General features: G+C 42.9%; 1 protein-coding gene across 5 annotated transcripts in view; it reads right to left on the bottom strand.

Moving 5' to 3' along the window:
• Window positions 1–23456, bottom strand: part of RXYLT1 (ribitol xylosyltransferase 1) — a 43126-nt gene extending 19670 nt beyond the window's left edge. For 3 of the 5 annotated variants that reach the window (XR_003091722.1, XM_025191419.1, XM_025191420.1), the window contains exons 1-6: window positions 22524–23456; window positions 20387–20557; window positions 19282–19384; window positions 12185–12499; window positions 8232–8402; window positions 5121–5284 (exon numbers count right to left, since the gene is read on the bottom strand). Coding sequence is in view for 4 of the 5 variants with exons in the window: in XM_025191419.1 (XP_025047204.1) it covers window positions 5121–5284; window positions 8232–8402; window positions 12185–12499; window positions 19282–19384; window positions 20387–20557; window positions 22524–22536 (937 nt within the window). In the remaining variant the exon portion in view is untranslated. Of the gene's footprint in view, window positions 1–2611; window positions 5285–8231; window positions 8403–12184; window positions 12500–19281; window positions 19385–20386; window positions 20558–22095; window positions 22408–22523 lie in introns of those variants that run through there. The other 2 variants (XM_025191418.1, XM_006035270.3) reach the window with 2 other exon arrangements.
• Between the last annotated feature and the right edge of the window lie 271 nt (window positions 23457–23727).

The raw sequence follows: 23727 nt of genomic DNA, 5'->3' as shown, positions 1-23727 counted from the left end.
GACAGAGGTAAAATTGAAAAAAAGGGTGGGGGGAAGGTAGCAGTGAGAGCAAACCCTAAACCACACCATTTCCCTAGTAACAGGGTAAGGGCCTCATTACACCATGTTATCCAAAGATATACAGCATTATTTTTTTCCAAGACAGGTGTGCTTGGTTTGTTCATATAATCAATTTAACAGAGAAGCCCAGGCAAGCTTACAAAATATCTTTTGCAGCATGACTTTGAATCATACATGTGCAAGTAAATATGTGCAATGTAACAATCTGCAACCCATATAATGTTTATTTTGCTTGTTTGTATTCCTGGGTTAAAAAAATTCTTGTTCAGTTCACTTAAGACTTCCTTCCCCTGAAATGATCTGCATCACTGTCACTAATTTTAGTTCTTATGAAGCCCTATTGCTTGGTCACCATTCTTCTTAGCAAGAAAACCGAAACATCTTTGGAAAGATAAAATAACTTCTGTTCTTATTTCAAAAATCCTTCCTCCTTTGTTAATTCATTGCTAAAACCCAGATCCATAGCTTGGACATTTCTTTCTGGATTCCTGTAACCTTCACTCAGGTGAAGTACATTTCTCCTTTCCACATTCTTCACAATGTCACTAAATCTCTCCCACCCCCCTGTCCACAGCACTCTGTTTTTAAAATCAGCCTCTGGCTTATTACATTTTTTGTGAAATTCAAATCTCCTAGTTCCTTTTTCATAACGACCTTTACAATTTTGCCTCTGTTAACACTTCAGTGCTCTCCTCAGTGATTCTCCCAACCAATGAGACTTGATTCCAAACTTTTCACCGAATTCTTTCCTTTGTTTCCTTCCTCCCCTATTTCTACTATGCAAGCCCTGTGCCTGGATCTATCCTAAGCCACAGTAACGCTCTCTTTTCTCCACATCTCAGGATGTCGTCTCAAGTTTTTCATAGCGTGAACCACATCTTACAGAGATTATCCCATATACCAGCTTGGAGGCAACGGGAAAATAGATGCTTCAAGTTCTGTTTATTTGAATGCATACAACTATACTGGTACTTCCCTTTTGAAAGTAGACAGCTTTGGTAGATTTTGAGAATCAAAAATGCCACCTACATATTCAGGCTTCTGGCCTTTTATCAACAGTGCTGTGAACTCAAAGCTCCAACTGAAGTTAATGAAAGCTACCTCTGAAAACTATGCCCTAAAATTAAATGGAAACGAAATGAGTGTATTCAACTGAAGAGGACATGATTTAATACTGGATATTTTGGGAAAAGGAGGACTATTTTTGCATAAGTTAAGAGTTTCAAAATTTTACAGAATTATAAATTACACTATTTAACACAACATACATACATACAATTAGTTTAGAGCTGTTTCCCTGGTAATGAACATGGCAATCAAATGAATCACATTCTTCAAAAACAACTTATTTTGTAGGTATAAGTTCTTCATATAGCTTCACAATTGAATTATTCTGATAGTTCCAGCTCCTTTTTACATCCTAAAATGATGGTGGCATGAGGTTAGATAAAACAGGCTTGCTTGCTCAAAATGTTTTTGTTTTGTTTTGTTTTTTTAAATGAAAAAAGAAAAAAAAGAGACAAAAACCATTATTACTCTCTCTTTTCCTTGGTAGTAAATGCTACTGTCTAGTAGCAGGATGCTCTTTTAATAGTAGCAGAATACTCTTTTCTTCCTCTATTAATTTTTTTCTTTTTTGTGGCAAGATTAAAAAGGAGTTTTATTGGACAGATAAATAGCATATTGTAAAAAAGAAAATGAACAAGTACTTTTACTTTATTTTTTATTGTAAATTGATGGATCACTGTGTTTTTGCACTTAAGGAGAAAATTTTTCAACAAAGGACCTGCCCAGGATCATACAATAAAGAGTGCACCACTTCATTCAATATCATCATCCCACACTTAGGTTAGGGACAGAAGTTACACATAAACCAGTTTAAACCTGTAACAGAACAGATGGTCAGTACACATAAACCAGTTTCAAAATGGCCCAAACTGGTTCAAGATAAACCTGGATAGATGTAGTATCAGACTTAACTAATTTACGTCAAACCGATTTATGGAACTTCTTTCCCAGACCCCTTCCTGCTTCAAGTTAACTCACAGCCCCCCAGCATCCCAGGACGCTTTGCAGCCCTCAGCTGTGCTATCTGCTCCAGTGGAGCAGGGACGGCCCCACCCTTCTGCTGCCTAGCCTGCTTTCTTCCTGCATCCATCAACCCATAGAGATGTGGGGAAGGGAACAGACCCCCAGCCCGCCCTAGCCCAGATCTACACAGTTTGGTGAGGAGGGAAAGCCCCTGTGGAGGAGGCTTTTTGCCCCTCTGCAGCCTTCCCTCCGCTGGGGGCATCCCAGGAAGCGAGGGGAATTTCCCACCTTCCCCTCCCTTGCACAGCTGCTTGCCTCAGCCGCTGCCACAGGAAGGAGGGGGATGAAGTTCCCAAGGCCCCAGGGATGCGGGCACCAGTCTTCCTTCACCCCAGCCTCTTCCATCTGAGCATCCCTGGGGAGCCAAGGGGAATTTTCCCCTTCCCCCTTCCCAGCTGCTGCCCAGCCTAGGGGCACCAGGCAGCTACTGCCTTGGCCCCCCCTCCCCCCCCCAGCCCAGGGCAGCCCCAGGGAGCTGAGGGGAATTGTTTCCCTCTTGAACCCCACAGCTGCTTGCCTTAGCCCCTGCTAATCTCATGGATAGCCTGGGGCAGCCTCAGGAAGCGGAAGGAAATTCTTCCACTCCCCCCGCAGCTGCTTTTGCCTCAGACTCACAGCAACTGGGAGTGGGGAGGTAGGAAATCCCCTTGGCTCCCAGGGCTGGGGAACCCAAGCTTGGGGAAACCCTGTGAGGGGGAGGCTCCCCGAGGTGGGCCAGTACCTGGACAGGGGGCTCCTCAACCCGCTGTGGGGAGACAGCGGGGGGTTGGGGGCATGTACCAGGGAGTCAATCAGGAATGGTTCTACTTGGCCAGGCTGGCAATGGCCAGCAGGCTGGGAGGTGTGCTTTAGTACTCCCTGCCTACTAGCCTGGGTCAGCACAGGCCTCTCTCTGCCTTTCCCAATTGAAAACTGGATGTCAGTTCAGTTGGTTGTCAGTTTAACCTATGAAGCTTAGAGGAAACTGCATAGATTGAATTGGTTCTGCCTTGGGCTTTTTGATTTTCTGTACTTAGCCTTATCGACTGGACCCTAAAGAAGAGACTCTCTTTGTATCTTAGAGATGCATGCAAAGGGAAAGGATGTGAGGCAGAGAGCATTTCCTGGGATAGTGGTTAATACCAGATGCTTCAGTAGCAGGAACAGGGATATGGGAAGTGAGTTCCCAACTCACACTGACATTTTTTAAAACATTTATCCCTAATTCTTTTTTGACTCTTGCAGACATCTGGGCCTCAAGATTAGTGTGATGACACAGACCCATAATTATGCTTACAAACTTACTATGCCCATGGGGCTGCATTTTTTAACTGAAAACATTGATCAAATGCATTTTTACATGTTTACTTTGACATCATAAATACTGCCATATACCACATATACCATAATACCACTACAACCTTACCAGAAAAAAAACAACCCACTAAAACAGTATTCTAAACTGTGACTTTTCTTGGAGAAAGTGGAGAGGGCTCAGGATTCTAGATACGTATTTAAAATATAAGGATAGTCCTTCCTTTACAGAAATGTTTAAGTGGAGAAAGGTTTCACAAAAGTGAGCACTCTTGGATATTCTCCATATGTGACCAGAGAAAGAGGTATGGATGGGTGGATGTCAGGGAAGAAGGATTACAAGTTTCCCTTGCTTTATGCTGTACATGCATTTCTGGAAAATGGCGCACAACCCAAATTCACGTAAAGGGAACCCACTTTACAGTGTAATAAATAGGGATATGTTCCAAGACCTCGACTGTACTGACCCTCAGACCCATTTCTACCACTTTTACAAGACAATTTTGGTACTCACCAACAGCAGACAGTACACACAACATAGCGTGGTGGTGAATGTTTAGTTGGTATGAAGAGAGGTGGTGAAGGGTTAGTGAAGTTCTCTTGCACTTCATAGATGGACCAGGGAGAGGGGTAGAAGATAAGCTAGCGGGACACTTGGAAGCCATAATGGGGATGACAACTACAGAAACGTGTTGCAGACAACGAGCGAGGAGCACAGATCCACACAAGGATACACTCCTTTTGTTATAAAACCACACAAAAGTAAAGTTTTTTCACATCAAGCATCTACCACCACCCAACATGTAACTCTGAGACATTAGAAAAATGGGAAGAACCTAAAGCACTAAATGCTTTCATTTTGTTCCTGACAGGTGGGAGGGGGTAGTTCTATGTACAAATAATTATTGTACTTACAATAAAGAATTTGTTTACTATTAAAAGTTCTGTCATTTAGGGCTTGTTTGACCCAGGCTTTTGCTCTTCAGTTATATATTTTTAAAATGGGGGAGTGGCGGCAGGAGAACTTCAGGAAAGAGAATACTGAAAACAGAAATATCACTACAGTGTGGCCAGCACTTTTGGGGGGGAAATCCTACAAAACTGAGTGAAGTATTTCTTGAAATCCTGTAATCCCACTGAGAATCAGAAGCATTTATTTGCTAAATATAAGAAAACTAGGCATTGCAGTAATAATAATAAAGTTAATGATGTCCGTGCAGACTGCCAACCTCTAAGACTTTCTGAAAGCAGCTAAGAACAGACGGCTAAATTCAGCCCTGGGATAAGTTTGCACAGCTCTGTTGATTTCAAAGGAGCTGCACTTGTGTTGATTTTTCTTTCTATATAAAGCATCGTTTACAGATCAGTGGGAATAAAGTTTTCAACCAATTTTTGATTTTCGGTGGGGGTGGTGTGTGAAATTTATCCTTTTTCATAGGGTAAAAATGAGTTTTCTAAAATATGAATGAATTTTTGTTTCATTTGCGCTTTGAAGTGCCTGTACCATTCTATAAGCTTTTTTCTTCTTTGGATCTTTTCTTGTAAGTTCATATTTTTTTCTTTTTCTAAAACTACAGGAAGCTCTTTCCAGTTTTTAACAAAGATAAATGGAGCCCCCATTGTCTTTAGTAATTGCAATGGAGCATTGTGGTATATAGATGAATTTCCACAATCACCTGGTGTCATTACATCTTCTACCACAGGAACAGATCCGTATGAACATGCCTCATAAATTCTATAGCATTCTGTATTTACTCCCACTGGGCACAATGTGAGATCACTCTGCAGCAATGCATCTTGATAATTTTTAAAACTTTCATTTGTTTCTTGAGGCTGCCACCTAGAAAAATAAAGAAGTTGATGAAAATTAAAATTGATTCAGCTGGTAGATGTATTCATTTAAAAAGCAGAGGTCCACCTTATAATTTTAGTAATGTACAAAATTACAAGTATTGAAGCTACGCAACAAAAGATGTTAAAAAAGGTAGGGTTTCATGTTTCAACCTAAATATTCCTAGCTAGACTTTTTTCAAATACTTTTAGGAAATCCAGCTAGTTAAAACATACACCAGCAAACACGTTTTATTTTAAAGAAATTTGCACTAAAAGGTGGCTAAGTGGTTCAGAAATAGAACAGATAAAACAAGAGTCTATTTTCATACAAACTTTTTCAAGCAAGGAAACTTTTCATTCAACGTATTTGAACAACAAATTCTGTTGCCCATTTTAGAAATGGGACTATAAACAGTAATTGTTCACCTCTTCAGTTTGTTTGGAGAGTTGAATGCACTTTGCAATAGCAGTCTCTGCCACAGATACTGCATTTTCTTGCATACCACACAGTCCCAAGACACACACCTTGTTTTTGAAAGGCAGAATGTAGAAATTTGTTTTTATGGAATCGTGGCTAACAGTGAGCGTGGCTACATGAGACATTTACTATGAAGCTGACTAACTAGCTCCGCTGTAAAGCATCAGTGTCTACACATGTGCCCCTGTTAGGGTGCAGTAAACCAATAAATATTGCCATAGGATAGTGCTGCCCAACACAAGTACTACCTTATGGAGACATTAGTTAGTATGCTACAACACGTGTAGACACTGATGGAGCTGGCTGAGGCACAAGGGTGCTTCAGTGTAGGGGCTGCCTGCCAGTTAGCCCCACATTGCAGCACCCTGATGCCCCAGCCAGTCCCTTTGCAGCACAGTGAAGTGTGCTGGAGGTTATTCTGCCACCATAACTGCATGTGTAGACAAGCCCTGTGTGTAAGTAGGTCTTCCTGGGAATACAGAATGCCCAGGAAGTGTAGTAACCCCAAGAGACATTCTGTGTAAGGCAGCAAAAACTTCCTGGGGTGGCAAGACACCAACAAGACCAGGTCCCAGACCCCTGCAAGGGCAGTAGCCAGACAGTTCCTTTTATTTACAGTTAAAAAAAAATTCTTTATACAAGTTGTTGTAAATAATACTACAAAATACTACGGACTATATGCAGCAGTTCATTTGCACTGAGCCAGCTCAACTGTTGCTTCAGGTACAAGCTACTGTGCTCATCCAGCTCCTGCAAATTCTTTAGTGGCTATAAGAGGGTTAACACAGGACTCTGAACGTTCCACCTGCTGGGATCAGAGACAAGGGGCAGCCATCTTGGTAGCCATTAGAACACTGTTTGAATGCTTCTATTCCTCCCCGCTTCTTTTCCAGCAAAGAAAAATCTTTCCTACTTCCACTCACTCCAGTTTTGGAGGGCTGATTTTGGGGGGAAAAGGTGTGTGCGCTATGTGACTACTGTATACTACTGTATACAGTATAATCTTTCTCTAGAGTCTCATCAGTCTGATCTTTTTTTTCTTAAAGCAATATTTTCCAAGTTTAAAAAAAGTGTTAGACTGCACTAATAGTTTTTAAATACATTTTTAAACCTCCTTAAGCAATGTTTTATACATAGTTAAAAGCAGACTTAACTTCTGTTGGATTTATCCATGTCTATTTATGCACTTAAAACAGAGACAATCCTGGTACCATAATTAGGTAGATAAACACAAAAAAGAGAAATACTTTTATATATTTTGACCCAATCTAGATTGCATATGGACATGAGTAACTTTGAAAAGCATTTAAAAATGGCTTAGGTAACTTGGTGCAAGTGCTCTTGGAACTACACAAGGTTTAAAATATGTGGGTCCCTAAAACCTCAAGTTGTGTCCCTGTAATTTCTTGCCTAGTCCTTAAAGTCTTTTATTCTATTGGTCTTCTCTTGGGAATTGTCTTTGTTTCCTATTCCCATAGCTATCTTCTCTGGTAGAAGACAATCTATGCCCACAACAGGGCCACTTGGTTTCAGAGTGGTGCTGGCTGCAAGGGTTGAATTCACTGGCTGCAAAGTATGGTGGGCATGGTATATGAACCAAGGTCAGTGCTTCTCAACCTGTTCTCCTTTGGCCTGCCCCCCCACTTTTGCTTATGCTATTTTGGTGTCCTGGGTTCCCCAGCTCCTGATTTCTGACACTACCTGGACTATAGGCATGGATCTTGAACTTTGACTTGGACTCTGGTTCTGAACTTCTCATGCAGCCTTGGCCCCTGATTTGGATTCTTCTCTGGCTTAGGTACTTGTGGGTACCTGTGCCCCTTAGGACTGCCTATGGCCCAATCCTTACATACTTTTTTTTTAATGCTTAGTGTACCTACTAAGGATTAAAGAAAAAAGTATCCATTTTTTTCTGTATTGTGCATTACAGAGACAAGTTTTGCCAAAGATTCAAGGGCACAGGTAATCTATGGAAGTGGATTCGTTGCCTCCACAAAGAGAAGACAAAGGGACTCCTTACACGTTGTATTTTAATTTAAGAATTAAAAAAATACCATTAGAATTCAATTCTATAGATTCTAAATTAGCTTCTTTATATGCGGTTGCTTAGCCAAAACACTAGTTTACTTGTCTTCTGCTAGTAGGAGGATTATATGCATAAGCAGTAAGAACGAGAGATTTTTGGATACACTCTTTTCCTTCCATTAAAACCAGAATTGCATACAGGAAATAGAAACGGCTATAATACACATTAGATTTTTTTTCCTACATACTTCAGGTCACATTGCATGTAAAGTACGGGAACACATGGCTCAACTCAGTAATGCTGTCATTATTTTAAATTAGACCATTGTCATTATTTGTATTATTTTATTTATAACATTTTAAAAGTAGATGTGAGAATTGCCTAGGCAATGAGCTTTGAGTAATTTCAGCTATCAAAATATATTTTTATAAAGTAAATCACAGTTCTTACTGTTCTCTGGCTGTAATCCAGCAAAGTTTATCAAGTTCATCTTGTTTCAACACTTCCATTAGGGTCTCCCTAGATGAGTTCTTATAAACTGTTCCCAAGAAATTGCATAGATATGATCTTGGAGTACGAAGCATTGACCAAGTGGGTTCTACCACAGGAAAATTTCTATATCTGTAATTAAAAAGTGTATGTTAATGTTTTATGTCACTGGAAAAGTAGTGTATAGAACCTCCTCTACACATTATATTTATGCCATGATCAATGTGTATCCAATTTAAGGTGCCATAAAATGGCCAATGAGCCATAACAATGTTCCACATATAATGCAGAATATTTTTATGACTTGTTTGGTGTCTTAAATTTTAATGTGTGGCCAGGGCTGACATTCAGCTGACAGTTGGTCCTGGAACTACACTGAGGTCTAGAACCACCCCTGGTGTGGTCCCACCACTGAGATCAACAATCAGCTGATTGTCAGCCCAAGTCTCGGTGGGAGGCGGGGGAGCAGAAGGACTTCTCTGTTGGGGACTTTAAACTCCATGCTTGGCAGCTCTGGACACAGTGCCAGGAATTAGAGGCTCCCCGTTTGGGAAGCCCTGATCAGAGCTACCTCTGCCAGAAGCCTCTCAGAGCTGCTGGCTACAGGGTTTTTACAATAAGCTGATTATCAGTTCCAGCCCAAAGCCCCATGTCCCCTAGTTTGTACTGGGGCCAGAACTGACAATCAGCTAATTCTTTCTAAGCTGAACCTGCAGGTACCAGTTGTCAACCTGCTGGTGCAGGGGGAGCCCTGGACTATAATATTTGCATTGGCAAATTGTAATGGCACAAGTGGCATCTGATCTCCCATGTCCCAAATCACACCCTCTGTCATGCATGTGTGACAGGGGCCTAGTAGACTGGCTTTGTATCATTTCATGCTTCTGTCGCAAACTCAGTATCTACAATCTCACTGACTAGTTCAGATCTGTAACTGTTGACGGAATCTTAAAAAAATGGCAAAAACAAAACTCCATCATAACATATCCTCAGTTCTCTTCATTTCTCCTACCCATTCTAGAACACTGCCAACTAATGTACATAATTTCACTGGCACTGTACATTTTACAGAAAACACTTCTAACAATACTTTGCACTGATAACAGTGGCTATTGAAACAAACACTTATTTTAACTGAAGTGGCTGGACCAATGTTTCCTTTGGAGTTGACATCTTGGTTATTTGAATCACCTGAAAAGTGAACAATGTCATTAAGAACAATGCCAATGATACTCACTAGGAGGGGGGGGGGGGGGGGGGGGGGGGTCAAAACTCTTTCTAAAATATATGCAGTTTTTTACAATCCTAATTGTTAGGTTACACTGAATGTCTGCACAGGTCCCCAGACCACCCAGAGTGTAGGGAGCCCTGTCCCCTGTGAAGTCCAGCACGGGGCTTCTCTCATGGGAGCTGCAGGTGTGTGGCGCGGAGTCCCCATGTTAGAGGCAGCCGCGCAGGCTGCATTCCTCCCCCCGCCACGTGCAGTGCTACCCAGAGCTGCACTCCGCTTGGCATCAGAGCCTGCGCAAGGCACAAGCTCCCTAAACCCCACCCCACCCCATCTGCTCCTGCTGCCAGCAGCAGGGGCTGCATGCCATGTGGGGGAGCGGGGGAGGTCCCTTGTGCCTGCCTTTGCTCTATTAGGCGCTCCCGAGCGGCTTTTGTCCGGGTAGTTGATCGTGTTTGTCCCAGGCCTGTGAGCGGACACCTGAAGGTCCCTCGGTTGACATCAGAAGACCCCCTTAACTTTCCTGCCACGACTTTGGATGGATCCTCAGTGGAGGGGGTCTCCTTTGAGGGAGCCTCCAGGGTCGTTGTGCCTCTCAGCGGGCACTCACGGGGCTCTGACCTCCCCTACACCCCGGCCAAATGCCACCTTCTGCCGCGGGTCTTCAAGCCTAGCTTTATCCCTAATCCCTGCTGATTGCTTCTCCTGGACTTCCTGTTGTTCCTCAGCGGCGGGACCTGGTATCCTGGGCCGGGCTCTGGGGTGAAGGCTACGAGGCCTTTAATTTCCGCCGCCCTCACCCTTATTCCAACCCTGCCGTACCACCACGTGAGATACCCACCACCGTGCCCACCAGAGGGGTGCAAACGTCAGGCGGGAAGAAGCCTAGAGGAAACGAAGAGTGACCCAGCCCTCGGGGCCCTGTGCTTCCCCGGTGCCTCAGTGTTCCCCGGCCCGGGTGCTTGTCCCTGCTTGGGGCTTCTCTCCTAGGTCCAGCTTCTATCCAGAGAGGTTGCTATAGTCACTTGAGGTCCTATAGCCACAGTTGGTTCCACTTGGTGATGCTGTGGGTCTTTCTGCTGACCCTGAACTCCACTGGGCTTCCCGGTTCGTGATTTCCCGCCGCCGCTATCCCAGCTGTGGTTCCTGCCGGTCTTGTTCCCATCGCTCTCGTATCTCGCCGTCCCTCGGCTCCGGGCTCTCCAAGGGTTGTTCCGGCCTTCCCACCGCTCGCTGTCTTCCCCGCTTTCGCTGCTCCCTCTGCTCTCGCCACTCACACTGGCTCCTCTGCCGGTTCCTGTACCGGCTTCTCTGTCAGCTCCTTTGCTGGTTTCCCCACCGGATCCTCTGCTGGCTTCTTCACCGGCTTCTCTGCCGGCTCCTTTGCCGGTCTCCCCACTGGCTCCTCCGCCGGCTGCTTCACCGGCTTTTCTGTCGGTTCTGCCGCCGGCTTCCCCACCAGTTCCTGTGCTGCTGCGGCTTTCACCGCTGCCCTCGCCATCTCAGGCTGCCGGACACCGCGGGTGTGTGTTGCTGGCCTCGGGTTTCCCTGCAGGTTCCTTGGTATCCTCTCCTCCCCTTGCGCCTTCGGGGCTGCCCTTTATTTCCGCCGGGTGTTGTCTCCTGCTGACGTCACCCAGCCCCAGCTGAATATGAGCGCAGCTAATGAACCGTGCAGGCGATTTTCTGGCGCGCGCTTCCCTGCTCCTTCCAGCCCCTGTGAATGGTAAGTAGGGGCTTTCTGCCCCTTCTATTTTGGCCTGGGGTTCCCCTGTAGCCCCGGCGCCCCCTCTTCTAAACCGGGGTCCCAGGGACATCCCTGCACCCCACAAACCTCACACCCTGCCCCACAAACCCTGCTGACCTGTACACACATCCAAATACCCTATGCCCACTCATACACCCCACCATACACACACCCTACAGCTCCCCCACACAATGAGTGAGACTTTATTTTTGAGTTATTATGCAGTCCTTTCTAGACACACTACATGAACACAAATCATGACAAATATTTTTTGTAATAAAATTAAAATATGCTATAGTAGGCGTTTGACTTCTAGTGTATGATTTTTTTCTGGTTCTAAGATAGCAACCCCCCTCCCTAAAAAGGGTATTTCTGGGGGGCAAGGAGAGGGACTTCTGGTGGCAAAGGTCAGGGGCTAGGGGGCGGGACTTCTGGTCCCAATATGGCAATTAGTGGGCGGGCAACTGTCAAGGGGCGGGGCTACCTCCACGGCCCCCAACAGCTCGCCAAAACTTAAGCGGTCCTCTGCCCAAAATAATTGCCTGCCCCTGTGCTATAGTCTAGCAGAGTGTTCATGTGCTAGGTTTATGAACTGTTTTGGACTAGAAAAATCATACAAGGTGACTTGCAGCAATATTAGAATTTTGTGGCTAGTCCTTCCACAAATGCAACTGTGGGAGGCTAGTGATATATTTTTTTAAATACTTCTGTAAATTCGAATAGAAGTCAACATCAATATATGACATATTTGTCCCTAAACGATTATAAGTAACACATCTTTAAAAGTGCTTATTTCTTAAAACATTAACTCCTGAATTACTTTTTACCCTGGAGATTTCTAAAGCTTTATGGAGAAACCTAAAATTTACAACATGAACTAAACATCCAACTTATGCATAATAATCACGTTTTGAATAGTAATTTGTGTTTAATACTTACGTAGCCACTCCTAAAGGCCACTGGAAAATGTCGTCTTTGTTTACCCAGGGAGAATCATAGATTATAAAAAGTAGCTCTACAAATCCCCCATGTCCTTTTAGGTATGGTTGTATCCATTCATTGTTGCACTGTTCATTTCCAAGCAGCAGGACAGCAACATGCTGCAGCTTGTGAGTTTGAATTAAAGTTTGTGCATAATGTAACCACTGTGTGGCGTAAGTTATCTTTGCTTCTTCTCTTCCATTCAGAACTAGAACCACATTATCAGCTTCTACTGAGAAATATCCAGGAACTACAGCTGCACCAGTGATGAAACTGAAAAAGATACATTACCAGCCTTTAAAATGTATGTTTAAGACATTCTGCATATTCTGTTTATTGCACCATATATTATCTGCCTGTACTGCTTACAGATATTGCTTCTTCACTAACATTATCATGATATACTGCAATTTAACTTTCCTGTTGTGAAAAATTTCAGATATTTTGAGTCTAAAATTATAATTTACCTCTTCAACAGTTTCCTTCTGCCTTTACTGTGAAAAAGTAAGTGTTAAATTAAAGTTTAGTTGCAGACAATATTTTGTATGGAAGTCAGGACCAATCCCATATTAAAATACTAAGTTTTGAGAATCTCAATAAACCCCTCCGAAAACAGAAGATATTTCCAAAAAAAGAATTAGGATGTGATTTGTCAGCTATGAAACAATCAACCTTTTTTGTTTAAAAAAAAATAGTATGATAACTGAATAAGGAAGAGGCCCTGAAAAATCTTAAATTTAATTAAGAAATAAGAACCTTCAATAAAAGACTCCTGTATGAAAGGAAGGCTGTTTAGTAGACCAGGCACCAGCCTCAGACCTCAGCAGTCAACCTCTGCTTTATCAGAGATTTCCTGTGTGACCTTGGAGAAACGAATTAAGGTAAAAGGAATCATGCACCTGGTCCCCTGATTCCACAGACTAGACTTTAGCCTCTTATCTCTTCATACAACCCATTAAGAGAGTCAGGCACTGCAGCATGGGATCACCACAAACAACACACTGAACAGCAGGGGATCCCTATCATAGCCAACATGAAATACTAGGGGGGTGGGGGAAGAGATGCATCTAAATGTCCTACTTGTCAAGAAGGCGTATATGCCTGACTGTACTACTTGGAAGTACCTATTGTCAGGTTGGGATTGACCTTCAAAACACACTCCTTGAGTTAAATGCTCAAGTCATCCCTTTTAAAACAGACAACTGACTTTTTTACATAATAGCCAAGTAATTAGAACACAAGAAGTAGCATGATTTTGTAGCACAGCAGTTAAGGCATTCATGTAGAAGAGAGGCCCTGGGTTTTGATCACTGCTACCAGGATTATATGCATTTTATCCAATGAATGCAAACAGCTTTGGGTGCAGTGGTTGGAATTCAGGGCTTGCCCTACCAGGTGAATGCTCTAACCACTAGATCTAGGATATTTTCTGTAGTGTCACAGCTTCAGTAGAGAGGTAAAAAAGTGTTCCCACATCAAAAAGCTATAGATTAGTTAGGTTAGGGCACTCTCCTGGCATATAGGAGGTGTGGTGGAGAAAAGAGAAACTAGGTCTGTACTTCCCAGATAGGAATTCTAATCCTCAGCCTATTACATTGGTGTTTCCTCCTCCACTGGTCATGGCCATTCAGGGATTTATAGTGAAGAATACTTAGTCTGAGGGTCCCAAATAGGCTTAGACATAATGGGACAATACATGCATATTCAGTTAAATGTGCATACACAGATTTGCAAAGCACACACAGCTTCAATCCTTCAGAATGCAAGTAGGAGTTTATGTTCTATAAATTCCTATGTGTGAATTAGAACTGTAATGGTATATTCCTCTAAAAACCAAATGTATGCCTTTTTATGTTTAAAATTTTTACTTTAAAATTGATGTTTGAAAAGCTCTAAAAACATTAACCTGTTCTTCTGACATTCTTTGTAGCAGACACTGCATGTGCTATTATGCTACTTTATTCTGTATTAAAAGTATATTCTGATTTTATTTATATGTCCATTTTAACTGATAGTTAGACATGTTCAAGGTTTTAGATTAAAAAATGTTTAAACATGCCCATACAAAAGCGCAGAGTATTCTAACAATGGCTACATACATGCATTCAAATGATCAGGGAGAATTCTCCCAGGTTTGTTTTCCTGGAAGAAAAACTTACCTAGAGAAACCTTAACAGACATTCAAATGCTGAGTCCCTGAGGAGCAGAGACTTTACAATGCTGATGCTCTATAGCCAGAGGGCCCCAGGGCACACATCTCAGCCTGCTCTGCAGGTTCCCTCAGTCTGCCTGGAGATAGACAGCAGCAGTCCACTGATCTGCCCTGATTGGCTGACCCAGACTGCTTGGGGTCAGCCTGTCTCTCCCTATAGCACAATATGGGGATTGTAAAAGGGGCATGTTTTGCTCCTTACTGAGCTGGAGCAGTAGAGTCTAGTGAGTGATGTGCCGTCTCCATGGAGGTGGAAAGAGGTCAAAGGAAACACCCTAGGATGCTGGAGAACTGTGCTGTAGCTTCTCTTAGAAGAGAATATATGCAGGTATTTGGTTTTCCCAGTAGAAACCCTCTAGGGAATGATTTAGCCAGGGCTGTTCCCAGGTTAATTTTTTCCCAGAACGACCATTTTTGCTCTGGGAGAAAAATCCTGAACATCTGTAAAATTCTGGTTTCTACTGGGAGAGCAGTGATTCTCCCAGGAGAAACTGAATGTCTGTATGTGGCCAAAAACTAGACTTAAAGTAACAAACATGCACCATCATACATATTAACATGCAAAATAAATTAACTCTGCCACCATTCTGTGTCAACTAATCAATGTCAACCAAATCACACCCAAGGACCTATCACCAAATATATAAAAAGGGGGAAAGTTGTTGAGTTTGATTTCAGATTTAAAAAACAGAACAAAACAGATAATCACAGATAAATTGAATTTTCTTCTTATTTTCTATAATTGGTACAATATGTAATATACAACCTATCCAAGTTTTATTTTTTGCTGTATTGGTACTAATTATGTTAACCTCCATATTTTGGAAATACCAGATGTGTGGATAGGCTTTTGGTTACAACTAAGAATTTGCCAAGCCTATTTCTCTAAAACAGTGGTGCTTAACTTCTGGCCCTACAGAGCCATGTCATCTAGCGTGTGTGGCTCCCAATAAGTCCAGAAATGTGGTGGTGAGACAGCAGTAGCATTAATTGGTCCTAGAACTGTGACAACACTGGCACTGTTCCACACTGCCAAATTGCGGGATATGTAACGAGTCCCATGGACCAGGGACACAGCTCTGCTCACCAGATCATATTGGCATGAAGGGTTGCACCAAGTGTACTGTATCCAGCCATAACAGAACCTGGTGTACTATTGTAACCCTTGCACCAACCCTCACACACTAACCCTGAGCTGGATCAGGCATACAGACTGACCCCATATACAGAATCCATGCCACTCATCTCGCCCACAGGGCCAGAGAGGTTGAGCAACACTGCTCTGAAGTAATTCAGTTACACCCAGAAGATATTTAAATACTTAAAAAAAAATCTTCCTTAAAGACAAACATTCTGACACCATGCAAACTTATTATTCACCAGATCCATTAAGAAGAAACTGTCTTGAACCAGTCAAGATTCTAATAAGCCATCCATAAATGTAGTAAAAAGTTTCTAAGAAATAATTAAAGCCAGGTTTGGAAAATATCCAATCGTTTACTACAAGTAGGATCCTTTTCAGGAGGAATTTTTGTAGATTCTAGGCTTTATTAACAAAAATATTCTGAAAAGATAACCTTCCAAACGTGCCACTCAGTTCAAAGATAAAGGACATAGTGCTGTCTGCTTTGCTCTGCAGATGGACAATTCCAGTATTATTGGACAAAGCTTTGCAAAACCAGGCCCTACCTTTGCACAGAGCATTCTTTTATGTAAGCACTTTCTCTCTCTTCAGAGTCATACAAAAGGCAGTTTTGAGTACTAAAAAGGTAACAAATTGCTTGTTGAAGTCGTTTCCTTTCCTTTTAAATCACAGTCCTAAAAGACAAAGGGTCAGCCTTTCCAAACTGACTACTCGACAAAAAGTACCAGAGTGGGTTAGATAAGTCAAACTTAAATGGGCTGTACTTTTGAAAAAGTAATGTTATGTAATGCCACTTCTGTAGTAGAAAATGCCATGCTCACAATAAATCCATTTACCCTGTTCTGTCTGGTTCTAACAATTCCAAAGAGCAGGATAAGGCACGTACAATAACAGTGTGAAAATACAAATTCTAAAAAGAGCTTTATTTTAAAAAAAAGTTGTAAAATGGCAAAAGTGTCTCAAGTCATTTCACTTAATCTAATAATAACAATAATACCCCACAAAAGAGCAAAATACACACCAGCTTCATACACACTTAGCTTGGTAATACCTTAACTTTATATATGTTTAATATAAATTAATAACATTCTAGACTAAGAGCACCGTTTTATTTTATTATATAAACTCTACGCAATAACTAGAAATTTGTTCCAAAGTAGAACAGGAACACTGGAAAACAAAATTTATAAGTGGAAATAAACCATTGTGATTCAAGTTCTGTTGCCATCTACACACGAGGAATTCAGCCTAATATCCCCATAATGTAAGGGTAAAGTTTTCAGATAGCAAAAACTGGTATAGTGGTAAATAAAATAAATATAGGGCAATTCTACAGACAAGATGTTGGCTGTTGTCTCTGCTTAACACCCTAACCTGCCACAGGTAATGTGTGGTTATGTCAGAGTTGACTGTACTTCTACTGTGCAGGTTAGACAATGGATTTGTATAGGATGGTTTGGAAAGGTATGACCCCACCTTTGGCAGAGGGTTGGACCAGATAATTGCTGAAGATCCCTTCTAGCCCTACTTTTCTATGGTTCTAAACTTAGTAAATTGAACTTATTTAAATGACACATTTAAAAACCCCCTCAAAACAACAAATTCAGTCATAAATGTAGGAATAGAGAATCTATGTCACACTTATAGAATGTCTGTTAACAGTCTATAGAACAGTCTAGGTCTGTTTGGAAAGCAGTGCCCCTGAAAGAGAGATAGGCTGCTTGCAGACCTTAAAAAAAACCAACAAAATAACTGAAAACAAACAAACCCACACTTTACCAGAAGCAGCAGCATGTTACTTTGACCCAGCTCTACAGCGTCTGTAGACTGTGTGCTTTCACGGGGTTTTTAGCTAAAGCTGATTCAATCAGCTATTTACATAAAAGCACCATAAAAGCCCCACTAAAGTGGCCATCCTATATAGACATTGGGTGAGCCAGGTCCAACTAATGAACTGCCTCTTATGGGCATATCATAGAATTATAGAACCACAGAACTGGAAGAGACCTGTAAGATTGTCAAGTCTGGTCCTCTGCCGTGGGCAGGAAGTTATTGGGCTCAAAGAAGGTCGACAAGGTACCCGTCTAGCCTCATCTTGAACACCTCCAAGCAGAGTGACTGCACCACCTCTACTGAGAGTGTGATACAGATTCTGGTAACCCTTACAGAAAAAAAGTTTTTTCTTATGTCTAGCTTGAATTTACCCTCTATTAGTTTATACCTTTTGGTCCTCATCCTCCCTTGAGGTGCCTTCCTGAAGAGTTGCTCCCCTAGTTCTTAATGCTCACCCCTGACATACTTGTAGGCGGCTATCAAACCACCTCTCAGCCTCCTCTTATTCAGAATGAACAGGCCCAGTTCCTGGAGTCTCTTCTTGTAGGGCCTACCCTCCATGCCCTTGACCATATGGGTGGCCCTTCTATGTACCCTCTTGAGCTTATCCACGTCCTTCTTCAAGTGCGGTGCCCAGAACTGGACACAGTACTCCAGCTGAGGCCTTGCCAACACCAAATAGGGACCAAGAGCATGCCGAGTTCAAAGTAAAGCACCACTTTTTTTAAGGTCTGCAAGCAGCCATAAGGATCACAATAGTCAACTGAATACGAGTTCCTAGAGTGCTGCAGTGGTGTGGAGTACTAACATGAGCTCTGGAGGTGTTAGGCAAGGAATACAAAGTAGAAACATGAGGGAGGCACTACCACTGAAGGTAGCATTTCTGGACCATTTTTGGAATGCCGTGTCCAGTTTTGGAAGACTGCCCACAAATGCAGAATAGCAACCAAACCAGGTCCCACCAGTCAAAAACCCAATTACACTGTTAAAATTATGTCCAACAGGATTTATATTGTAATTTTCATAAATTACATTTGCATCAAAGTGGCATACAAAACATACTTGAAAATAAATATTTATTACTGATTTTTTAAAAAAATCACTGTAATCATAAATATCATTTTTCTATCACTGGTGAGACCGTAGCTGGAGTCCTGCATCCAGTTCTGGGCACCACACTTTAACAAGGACATGGACAAGCTTGAGAAAGTCCAAAGAAGAGCCACCCATATGATCAGAGTCTTAAAAGGCAAGCCATATGAGACAAGGCTGAGGGATCTGGGACACTTCAGCCTGAGGAAAAGGAGGCTGAGAGGAGACCTGGTAGCAGCTTACCGGTACACTAGGGGAGTACAACAAGGGCTCAGTGAGCAACTGTTCATCAGGCCACCTGAGGAGAAAACCAGGCGTAATGGCCATAAACTCCTGGAAGATCAATTCAGACTCAACATTAGGAAAAACTTCTTCAGTCAGGGTGCCCAGACTGTGTAATAAGCTCCCTCTAGAGGTGGTGCAATCACCTACCCTGGAAATCTTCAAGAGGAGACTAGACAGTCACCTTGCTGGGGTCACGTGACCACCAGTTATCTTTCCTGCTTGGTGCAAGGGGCTGGACCCAATGATCTTCTGAGGTCCCTTCTAGCCTTACAATCTATGAATCTATTTGTACATATGATTAGCCCTCCTAAACATGAGTGACTGGTTAATATTCAGGGCCCTGCAGGTTTCTTCCATTAGGAGGAGAAACAGGTGATGGAGCAATTTTTGGTTAGGGAAAAATACAACTCTACGTTCAGTGTTTATTTTTTTAAATATCAACACTGTAGAAATTCATTTAAATGAAAGTGATTATCATGTAACTGGTACCTGAAAAGTGTTTTTCCTGCCTTTATGCTTCCTTCTCTCCACTGAGCAGTCATGTCAGCTGGTTCAAGCAGACCTTCAAGAATATGTTGCCAGAGGTAAAGACCTACATAAATAATGAAGATACATATTAGAGTACTTGAGTGCACACATACTGCAAAACTCAGGAGTGTTGCTTTGTGAAACCCTTTAGCATCGTGCTTGTAGCCACTGGAAAATTTGTTTTCCATAAATACCAGTTTCTTCCAGGTGACAGAGAACAAGGCATGAGTTGCTCACAGCACTATTACCTGCTCAGTATAAAAGTCAGGGTAGAAATTGAGCTTATAGATTAATTAAATCAGAGATGTACAAGCTCTGTTATCTGGCATCCCCCAGGAATGGGGGATGCCAGATAACAAAATATTCCGGTTAATTGAACGGCCTGAACAGGCATCCTTGTTTGTTCGGGCCGCCGCTTCTCCCACCGCATCCGGGGCATCACTGCCCCTCCCGCAGGCCCCGTGGGACAGGGAGGTGGGCCCTGCACAGCCTGTTATGCCCCCCGGACCATGGGGGCTCAGCGGCACAGGTTGCTTTGCCCCAGGCCATTGGGGCTCGCAGAAACCAGAAGTGCCACAGTGGGCACTTCTGGTTTCACTTTACCTTACAAGCCGGCATGCCGGTTAGTAGAGCATGCCGGCTTGTAAGGTGCCGGTTAATGGAGCTTTTACTGTATAAGCTTTCTTTCTCTGCTCAATACAGTTATCCATGGGTCAGCAAAGGTTGAGGACCCAGCTCTAAGGAAACCCACCTGCAAAATCTTCATGAAGTTTCTCTCTCTATCTTCATGTTTAGATTTAGCAGGTTTTCTCTACCATATTGTGCCTCATGGAACAGACTATAAACATAAAATGTTCATAGAATATTTATACCAAAAATATAGATTCTAGTTATTTTTATGTTGGTGTGCATACAGTCTGAGTGCTACTTACAACATATATAATGTTTTCCTTCTGTAAATAATGTTCTTTTGAACAATTAAGTAACATTATTGTACCCACTTAAAGCTTAAGTGACTTGTTAAGGTTACTTGGCCTAACTAGATACATTCATCACAAGCACTTACCTACTGCTGCTTTACCCCAGATCTGCACTCTAAGGGCTGTTGGTTCTTGCTGAGATTTTATATTTTTTAGTAATTGAAGGTTAGTTTCATATCTTTGCTGGGAAGCAATCTGTTCGTTTTTTTCATCCCCTTCCCAAGGATTCCATTCTTCACTTCCCAAAGAAGAGTGCTCTATATTAAGGACAAACAAACAATTTGGTATAAACAATTATAAACAATACCAGATCTACAAAGCAAATCCTACTATGACAAAAATGGAGGTATCATTATAATAATTGTCTAAGGCACTGCTCACATCAAAACTATTTTCAGATATACTCCCACCCGACTATACCTATGACATAGCTTGTATTTGTGCTCGAGGGCTATGTCCAGACATGCAGGGGTGTGAGCTTGCAGTGGGCCAAATTGCCACAGCACATGCCCCTGCATATGCACTTCATTCTAGGACCAGTTGTCCTGCAACGGTCAAATTGCCCTTGCCCATCTCCTCCCAGCACTTCAGCCAGGGAGAGCTGGAGGCTGGTCCTGGCTCCAGCAGTCTTACCTGGTGGCCTGGAGCAGCAGGGCACAGGTTGGGCAGCACAAAGGCCTGGCCAGCAGCTAGAGCATTGCTCTGGACAGCCCAGCCTCCATATGTGCCAGTGCATACTTGTTGCATGTGCGTTTTGTACCATATTTGAGGGGTGGGGAGCGGGGAGGTTGCTACTACTGGGAAATCCCAATAGCAAATTTTGGCCCCTCAAATCTGCAGCACCGGACATGTTTTAACATTTGCTGCCTGCAGTTTGTGGCACCACAAACTGCATGCCCTTGCATGTCTGGATGTAGCCAAAGGGTATCAATCAACATTGGCACAAAATTAAAGCTACACAAGCAGCAAGAGCCTAAATCTGTAGGTCCCAGCACAACAGTGCCTTGAACACTATTGGCTACTTTGATGTTTCCATTATAAATAATAACATTTTGATTAATCCTTGGTAAATTAAATAATTCCTGCAATGATATATTAGAAAAGCTGGCCTATATTTTTCATGTTACAGCAACTAAGTTTTTCAATACGTCATACTGTATTCTGTAAAACTTGCCTGACCAATAAAATATGAACAATCTGTCACCAAAGTTACTGGAGCGATTAACTCACAGAAGCAAGAATGCCCAAACAAAACAAAACTCCCAAATCCTATATCTGATTGCACTGATAGTAAGAGAGAGAACCACTGGCAACAAGATCTAAAATAAGCAGCATGACAGTTAACACAAGTGGGAGCAATGGGAGGTTTAAAAATAAACTGGCACAATTGTCATATACATGCTATCAAGGAAATAAACCTTATTGACAGAAACTTCACAGTGCTATAGGAAGCAATTGCCAAAATAAATCACCATTGTTATTAGCTGCTAAAAACAGAAATGTCAAAAAGTGTCAATGTAGTTAACAGACCAAACTTTTGTCAGCCACATTCTCTTTTAATGCAACAATTCACTGAATACACTAATATTGCTGTGTTGTAGTTATGAAGGCAAGGAGAAAATATAAGAAGAAAGATGTTTGATCTTTTATTGTTTTTTTTTCCCTATCAGTTTTTATAGTTGAGAGGAATGTTAGACAATCCTTTGGACATGAAATATATTCCCTTAGATCCAAAAACTTGTCTAACACTTCTCCCATGTACAGTTGGTCCAATAAAAGAGATCACCAAACAAACCTTGCTTCTTGAATACTCTGAAAAAGAGGTTAGCGACATCTGGTTTGTGGAATCATTGAATCTGGCTTCTGGAGACAAAGGGTTTTAGCCTGTACTTGTACCCCATGGGGCTATGCAGCAAACAGCTGTGCTTGGACTGAGCAGCTGGAAGCTATGCTCCTACTGCCAAGCGACTGCAGCGTGGGAAGGTAGGGAGAAGTGGCACTAGTGTGGATGGAGCTTCCAGCTGTCCAGTCTGGTACAGCTTGGGGCAGGTCGATGGAGAGATCTCCCAACTGCTGGCTCCAGTGCAAGCGCAAAAAAAGCTCTCAAACCCCTCAGCCTACGTTGGATCAAAACCGTGTTGTTCCGGCTGCTGTAAAACAATGGTCTCTAAACAACGGCTCATTGGCAACATATTTCCTCTAAGACTGGGGTGTCAAACTCACTTTGTGAACCCATGTTGGATTTGGATTGTGGGGCTCCATCCTAGCAGGGTTCAGCCCAAGGCAGCAGCACCAGCCTGCGGCACACTGAGCAACTCCAGTTCCTGCTGTGTGTCCTGTGGAAGCTGCTGCTGCATGCCCTGTGTTGCAGTAGCAGCTTTAATGTTGGAATAGAGCAGAAGGCATGGGGCAGCAATGGGGCTGGGGTCAAAGGAGCTAGGGCTATGGCAGTGGTGATGGGCAAAGCATCCAAAGGGTGGCCAGGATTGCATCAGCCCTTGCTCACCCTCCTGCTGCTGATAGCCACGTCCACAAGGGCCCCAGATTCTACTGTAGGCCACACTGCCCAACTTCCTACGGTATCTGGCAGGCTGTACTGAGTGGCTTTGTGGGCCTTATCTGACCCCCCCTGCTCTAAAGTCTTTGGCTAGTGCTGTGTTCATGGGAAATGATGCTTTCCACAGGCATGGAGGGCATGTCCTATGCCTTTCTCAGGGGGGCATAACAACATAAGGACTGCCATTTACTTGGTCAGACCATATATCCATCTTGGCCAGTATCTTGTGTCACACACTGGCAGAGAATGAAAGGGACAGTGAACTGGGTAAGACCACAGTTTTTTCCCCCCACTGCTCCTCTCCCTTGCAGCCTCCGCAGCATTTAAGGTCTTGGAAGTTCAGATTCTGAGGCTGAACCCCTAACTGCCATGCACCATAGCTCCTGATGCCCCTTTCCTCCAAGAATCTGTCCAGTCCCTTTCTGACTCTGGATAAACAGCATCTGGTGGCCATGAGCTCCACACCTGAATTACACACTGCGTGTAAAGAACTTCCTTTTGTTAGTTTTAAATTTACTGCCGCCTAGTCTCATTTTTGTGACCCCTAATTCTTGTATCAGGAGACAGAGTAAATAATACATCTTTATTTACAAGATACTAAGCGAAGAGAAAGTAAACCCTTTTCTTATTCCTGCTCAAGCATCTCTTTTCTACACTGAATAGGCCTAGCCTTTTTGGCTTCTCCTTATATGGACACCCCTCTATGCCACTAGTTATCCTTGCTGTCCTGCTCTGTATCTTCTCTAGTCCTTCTATAGCAGAGGTGCTCAGTGCAGGCCCTCAGTGTCGTGTCATCCAGTCTGCAGGACTCCCCATGGGCCAAGAAATTTGGTGGCTCTGGAAAATTGGTGGCGAGGGAGCAGTGGCACC

This window comes from Alligator sinensis, unplaced genomic scaffold (genome assembly GCF_000455745.1).
Source record: "Alligator sinensis unplaced genomic scaffold, ASM45574v1 scaffold713_1, whole genome shotgun sequence".
Lineage (NCBI taxonomy): Eukaryota > Metazoa > Chordata > Crocodylia > Alligatoridae > Alligator > Alligator sinensis.
The sequence above is the reverse complement of the archived record's forward strand: the minus strand, read 5'-3'. Positions and strand labels throughout refer to the sequence as shown.